At 43.9% G+C, this 7,500-nt stretch overlaps 1 protein-coding gene across 1 annotated transcript in view; it reads right to left on the minus strand.

The window, feature by feature from the left end:
• Window positions 1-4,202: 4,202 nt before the first annotated feature.
• LOC119455284 (translation machinery-associated protein 16) overlaps window positions 4,203-7,500 on the minus strand; it is a 3,848-nt gene continuing 550 nt past the window's right edge. Inside the window, exons 4-6 of the mRNA XM_037716684.2 lie at window positions 7,366-7,453; window positions 7,015-7,203; window positions 4,203-4,387 (exon numbers count right to left, since the gene is read on the minus strand). Coding sequence (XP_037572612.1) covers window positions 4,297-4,387; window positions 7,015-7,203; window positions 7,366-7,453 — 368 coding nt within the window. The 3' untranslated portion in view covers window positions 4,203-4,296. The remainder of the gene's footprint in view (window positions 4,388-7,014; window positions 7,204-7,365; window positions 7,454-7,500) is intronic.

Genomic DNA, 7,500 nt, shown 5'->3' on the forward strand with positions numbered 1-7,500 from the left:
TGGGACGAAGGTCAATTCGCTCGCTGCTGTGCCGCGCTTACTCACTACAGCGTTTTGAGAGAGATTTTCCGCGGTCATCGAGTGAGATGCGTTCATGTTTGCTTGTGCGCGCGTGACACCATGTTTGGTAATTTAGTTAGTATGCCCATTTTGCAAGTTTATACAGCCAATGAAACTACTATCCCTTTCGTATAGCTGTCCACTGTGCGACTTTTTTTTCAGACATACGCTAGCTGCAAAACTTGACTGCGCAATAGCTGTATCACGCAGTTTTATTGCGATAGAAATTATATGGACGCTCCAGGAGCATTTCTGCCGTCGCCCTGATGTTCTGTGTAAAGTCCAAACACGATAACATCATCGCCGCGTGCCGTACGCTGTATGTGCTAAAAGTACCGCCATCCTTTGATCAACGCCGCTACGCTCTCTCCTGTATCTCTGATTGGACGATGATAGCGCGCGCTTTGACTTCTTTATATTTTGTTTTTTTTCCGCCTCAGAGCCATGTTGAAAGTCCTCTGTGCAGCCGCAGTTGCCGGCGCGAGCCCGGCCTGAAAGATTCAACGTGTACTTTCTAGGGCCGCCACCGTCGACTTGTTTTCGCAAGCAAAAAATTAAGAAAAAATCACGCGCTTTAGGAGAGGAAATGACGGAGGAAAGAGTAGATGGCGGTACTTTTTCTTATATAGGGACTTTATGTATGTGTGAGTGAAACCTTGCGAGGGTCAGCCGACGATCGTATCTCAATCTCGCGCGCGTAAGGGAGGAAGGCGGGGCGGAAGCGCGCCGTCTTCTGTCGTGCGCGATTGAGGCAAGGGCCCGGGAGGGGCGTTCTACTCCGGCGGCTGCTGTGCCATATCTTGAAAGCGATCTGCGATGTGGACTAAGTGCGCCGAGTACCGGTAGCGTCGTATGCGCTGTGCTTTCGACGTTCAGTTAGCGTTGAAGCGAGAGACAACACGGAGGTCAAGTCGAGCTCGCTACTCTGAGCCTGGATCACATTTATTTCATGCACATAAGCAGATTTATAAATGCAAAGATGCATTCAAGTTAAGGTATTCTATACTTCTTACTTTTTTCAGTGTGTGCAAAAAGTGCAGTGGGTGGCTACAAATATGCTTGTTTATCATTACCTCAGTCGAAGACGACTCAGAGTAAGGTTACCTTACTGAGCCATGCAGCGACAGGGCGCACCCGCTTGCATCAAGGCTAAAGTGACTTTATATTATGCAATTTATTTTAAAGTTCCTGATGCTAACGTTTGGCATGAAAACTACATGGTACATATTCATGCTAGGTTTAAACTTGCACCTGAAGTCTAATAGTTAGCCTGTGTAGTACCAGCATACCCGGCTGGTTTGCGGTGGATCCCTGCCACAGAACTGTTTCATGTGATGAGCCTGCTTTGTACTTTTTCTCTTTTCTGTGCCTCATAATCACAAGTGGTTTTGGCACGTAAAACCCCGTAAAGAAGAATTATGCTTTTGTTTTCTCAAGATGGCGGTACCACCGAGCCTTTGTCTCAATGGTCACTTCCAAGAAAGCTCGTTCCTAGCTACTCCTGGGAGCCAACACAGCAGCATTGCACAGAGCCACTGAATTTGTTTCTCAAGAAGCCGAAATCAGGACTGCCACCATGCAGCCACAAAACAAGACTGAAGAAGTGACTGGGATAGGTCCAAATGAACTGTTGATTAGTTTCAAGTTGCTTTGGCCTTTACCATCCCTAATGATTTTTAGGAACACTTTTGACCCAGATCTTTAATTTTGGGCCACTAAGGAGTAGCTTCTTACTGCATTCCCGAGACGCATTTAGAGGTTATTTTCATACGGCTAAGAGCATAGAATATTTTCAAGAAGTCGCATACAATAGCATTGCAGATGGCATTAATGAGGATTTTTTTTGTTCTAATGTTCAAGATAAAGTTTGGTTGTGTACAAGGACAATATGGCGTGCATGAGAGCCAACAAGATAACTCAGAGGGTTTGAGCTGAACATGTGATTGGTAGAACAAATGACCATGGACTGTTAAGACAAGTTGCAAGTCTCCATTGGAGTGACATTATAATAAAGTCAGGATGTAACATTTTTGTTCGAAAAATCCTTTGATGGGTGCTACAGAGTCGTACTGTTGCATACACCTGCTGGGTGTACAAAATTTGCTGAAGCGAGCAGGGGCTCACATGCTCCCACACATATATGGCATTGTCCAAAAGCAGGAGCCTCCAGTGGTGAAAACGTCTACAGGCTGAGCACATTGATGCAGAACAGGACTGACAGCATAGTACTAGTGCCTTTGTCCTGCAGTGGACTTGCAGCTGGCTGGCATTACTGATGCAGCAGGTGTTAAAATGTGTGATCATATTCTAGAGTAACTGTTTCCAATACTTCACATAACACATACATCCAAGCCTCACCGTAGTGAATGACCTCAAGTAGTATTATACTACTACTGTTACATTACATTGAATACACTGGACTTCTGCTGTGGCTTGCTACTAAGTCACTATTGCCCAAAGGGAGCACAGCATCATGCATTATCAACATAGCCTCAGTGGTATTCAGTTCAGTTTATTGTCCTTAAAGACCCCCGAAGGGGGTATTACATAAGGGTGGATGAAACCGCCGCCGACATGTCACTGCAGTCTTTAAGGTTTTATATTAAAGTTCCTTGGAAATTTAAAAATGACTTTTTTTTATAAAATGAACATTGTGAAGTTATTAGCAAGTGATTGTAAATGATTACAATAGCTGTCATGCTTCTTTGCCTCACTAATGAAGCGTCAAGCGGAATTTGTATGTTCTTAATCTTCTTCTCACAGTGTTGTTGATGTACTAGTACTACAAGTGAACTTTGCTAACTGTCGCGTTATTACGCGAATTTTAGATCGAAGTGTGCTGAATCTTACTTCCCAAACTGTTAATTGCCAAATGTGGTGTACTTGTGTATAGGGCGCCGAGACCTCGTCAGGCATTGCTCCTTGCCTGTTGTCTCGGCCTGCTCCTAGACCATGTCCAAGGAAATAATTTTAAAAAATAAGTAACGGTAATAGCCTCACTTAAATACGCATACCTGCCAACCTGCGAATCTTGAAATTCAGGGGGGAGGACGACAAAAGAATAAAAATTGAATTTTTATAAGAGCCCCAGCAACATAAACAGCTATGAATGACTGCCAGTACAGTTATTAGATGTCTTGGCACTAATACTGTGACCAGAAATGGCGCGTGTATAATCAAGGAACATGTACTATGTCCAGCGACATGCAGGCTTTCACTCCTAATATGCGCACTCCACAACGCACGTCTTTATCTGAAGCAAACCGAGTTAGGCCTACACACAAATTGCTTCAATTTGAATCTATGGCTAGCTACGATATGCATTATAATGGCAACTACAATGTGGCTGTGCTGCATCACGTGGTTTCTTCCATTTTTTTTTGCGGTAGGGTTGAGACAGTTTTTGGGGAAATTTATGGCCGTGTTGATACAATAGGGAGGATCAGTTGGAATCGGATAGATCAGGAGAGTTGGCAGGCATGAACATCGTAGCGGGCCGCTGTAAAAGCTTAAGAGCTTGTGACGCAAGCTTCTGCTTGATGATTTGACCTATAAAAGTGGAAAATATTTTGTTTCAAAGCTGGTGATGAGAAGGGAAGCCTGTCAAGCCACCCAGAGATGCCATAGAAAAAAAATGGGAGACAGGATAGGGAGCAAGTACCATAAATTGCACTAGCAAAGTTGCTTGTCTGAGCTTAATTTTCCACAGCTAGTTATGCAGCCAACAGTTTTTTCTTACAGACCAACCAGTCAAATACTGGCACCAAGTGCATACCAAACAAATAGGATGAAACTGCAATTTCTATGAGAGGTATCGGCACAAATGAGCCAGTCGTATGCAAACCAAAAGCTACTGGGCCAAGAGTACAAGCCCTTCTACAAGGTGTGTAGATACTGAAAATCCCTACTTGACTTTTTCAAAATTGCCTCTCCTTAATTCAACCCTGATGGGATCAGCAAGATTGGCTCAAGTTAGCTGGTGTACAAATTAAAGGAAGTGTTTAAAAGGCAGGAAGTCATTTGGAATGCGTGAATGCAGTCAGATCAAAAGGAAGGTCTAAGCAACCAATGTTAAGCTGGCAAGTCAACTGTGTTCAGGAATAGCTGCACCATGTGTGGTACAGAAATTTACAAATAGAACAGCAAGTTTTAAAAGCTTTTATACATCATTTTTACAGGCTGGAATAAATATAAAGATGTAACACTCTTAACAAATGAAAACAAATGTTTTGTCTCTCATTTGAGTGCCAGTCGTTCCAGCACTGCCTTGGAGATCGTACGCATGTCTATTTTTGGCAGGTACTCTGCACACTTTCCATCCCACTCCCTGAAAGAAAGCATGGAAATTTTATAAAACACATTAGTTTGCACTACTAACTGTGAAAAATGAAAAACATTTGTGCAAGCTTGCAGAATTAAAACCCAATAGCAAAAGTGTTAGTGCGACTAGACCCCCCCCCCCCCTCTGTCGATATATCATGACCCTACGCTAGCTGGTCCACAACTTTGCGATTGTACTAGCACCTTCAGCCAAGCACACATACTATCCCTACAAATTGTCAACAAAGTACACTTATTTCTTTTACAGCAAGCGTGTTGGACTTCGGGCAAGCTCTAAGGCATTCTGTAATTAAATTAGTACAACCTTTACATTACCCCATGGCTCCCTCATTTGCCCTACAAATCTTGCCAGCATGTTCTAGACGGCATATACTCTATTGTACAAGGTTTCTACCTAGCAGTATCTCACAGCGCTTTCTATACAGCCTGGTAATAGGCCCAGACAAGCAATTATCAAAACATATAAATTCCACAGCGCACCTAATTCACCCCACGCTTCTAATTTTAAAATGTGCCCAAGCATCACCATTTATCACCTCCGACATTACCTCCAATTTTCAGCATGCCACGACGTTTGGTCATTCAGATACTGTTACGATTGGCGTGTGACACCCCATGCAAAAAGGATTATCGGAAGACCATGCCTAATCGAAACAGAGGATGGATCCCTAATTTGCTATGGGTGTCTCGATAGGTCCCCGATCTGGCGGGCGCCCCACAGTGATTACGGGCCCCTTTGTGTGCGTGCGCACCAGGAGGGAAGGAAGGCCGCCTTCCACGAACTGTGCAACTCAAGAGCCATGAGTCGCCGCTAGCGGAGGCAAGCACGTGCAACATCGCCTAGGAGAGAGGGAGCAGCCGCCAATCCCCGACTGGACTGAATAAATGTCACGTGACGTTGACGTGAGCGAAATCCCGCCTACGATTTTAGCAGGCCTACTTAAGCGGACCCGCAATGTATTTTCTCATTATTCTCTTTTTTTTTTTATCCTTCACCAACCATGAAATAAACAGTGCAAGTTTCGCACTAAAAATCGTCCGCCCTGCCTGGTCGCCATGGTCTACTGGACGCCTGCAGCCTGCGGACAACGCCACACTACCTACACTACCTAGAAGTAACGCCGGTCGAGGTTGTAGTAACTGGCGTCGCAACAATAGGTGCATGTGTGCACTTACTTGCCAGTATTTACGTGCTGCTTGTTTATGCTTTCGAGTGCTTATAGTTGCAATAACAGCCTCCACTGCAAAAACAATTTAATGTACTTCTGCTGTTCAGGTAGACTGCAAGTACTACAATGCAGGCACAACATGCATTGATCTAAGTATGCACAACAGCTACAGAAGTTTAAATGATGCTGTTGAACTGGAAAAATTAAACAAAAAAGAAAAGGCACGTTTTAGCTAGCTTTAAATGCCTCCACAACATGCCTTGAGCTTGCATGCATCATGCATGTACTTGGACGATGGACAAGTGCCACCTATGCCTCCCATGCAATGAAGGCTATTTTTACAAAATACAATTCTGTATGTTGTTTGTCATGTGCCCTGCTTGCATCATTTCTTTTCTCACCGTTTTCATTTAGAGTAGTATGTAGCCATGCCACCAGCAAACTTCATTACTCACACTGCCACTACTTCCAATGGTAACTATTTCGTTATTCAAACCATAAACTTTAAAAGAAACAGTTGGTACAGAATATCTTACTCAAAATTCTAAATATTGTTTTCAGTTGTAACTGTCCACAGCTACTACAACTTTACAGGTTTTTGTCTGTCTTGGCTATTAGCTTCAGCATTCATGCAAGAGCTATATGCACATCTCTTAGCTGCAATTCCTTGCAGCTAAGCAACTGCCGAGTTATACACTTGCTTCAAGCTCTTCAGGTTGCTTTTCTAAGTTGAGTTTCCCATTGTAATGATGTCAATCGCCTTCTGGCATGATGGTTAGTAGTGTACGACTTTAGCCAAATTAAGATACGTGTCGTGCTAAAGCCAAATGGCTGAAACTTACTATCCACAAGGCATTTCTAGAGCATATGGGTTGAAAATGGAGCCATGGCTGCAGTGTGAACCAACTAGCAAAACAACAGAATGGTGGCATGGCTTGGTCACTTCATCTGGCTTTGTCTAGCTCCATGATGGCAATGGTGATTTAAACAAGCCTGTCATTGGTGGCTGTGGAAATGCAACATTGCAATTGTTTAGCTAGTCTCAAAGGAAAATATCTTGCATTGTTTCCGCAGAGAGTGTGTCCATGGCATAGTTCCTATGCAGAGTTATTTACTTTGAAAGTTCAGAAGTTGCCCCAAACCCCACTTTTCAAGGAATGCAAGGATCACACTTATTTTCAATTAATTTAAAGGGCCCTGGAACATGTTTTTCCAAATTCAATGGTGTTAAGGAGGTGTAAGAACCCTGGCGTTATTAGTTGGCCATTGGTCTAAGTGCCCCCAAGTACTGTACACAGTTTTGCAATGTCAGACATGCAGTAGCAAAGTAATCATCTTGGCATAACATGGAGATTACGTGTATGGTTCAATCTCACAAAACCACGACACTCAATAGCGCACAAAGTTGTGAAGCAAGAACAGGTAGACAGATGCAACAACTTACATGAAGAGCTTGAAAACATCCGGCGACAGCAAGTCTGGTGCTTCGATGCCACATGAATTGTAATTTCGGATTTCACTCTCGAGGGTGATCTTAATAGCATCTAATCGCCCTCTGAACTGAGTGACGGTGCCACGGATGCGTTCGATGTTATCGACATGCTCTAGTTCCCCGTCAAATCGCCGGAAGTACCTGTAAGTGTGACAGATGATAAAACGCCCATTAAGCGGCAACCACATGGAACGCAAAAACGCCGTCATTCCGGCGTGACGTTGGCGATACCCGCGCTCAACTGCCAAATGCTATCCTATGTTGATCAGCCTCAGCGCCGAAATTGATTAATGTGGGTCTTACTTTTCAATCAACGCGTCAAACTCCGCTGGGGATAGTCGGTCCGCTTCCACGGTAGGCAGGTTCTCACGAAACCAGGCAAGCTTCTCGACTGAAAGAGAGCGATCATGTTTAGCGTCGCTACTAAGACGCCCACAA

This window comes from Dermacentor silvarum, chromosome 6 (assembly GCF_013339745.2).
Source record: "Dermacentor silvarum isolate Dsil-2018 chromosome 6, BIME_Dsil_1.4, whole genome shotgun sequence".
Lineage (NCBI taxonomy): Eukaryota > Metazoa > Arthropoda > Arachnida > Ixodida > Ixodidae > Dermacentor > Dermacentor silvarum.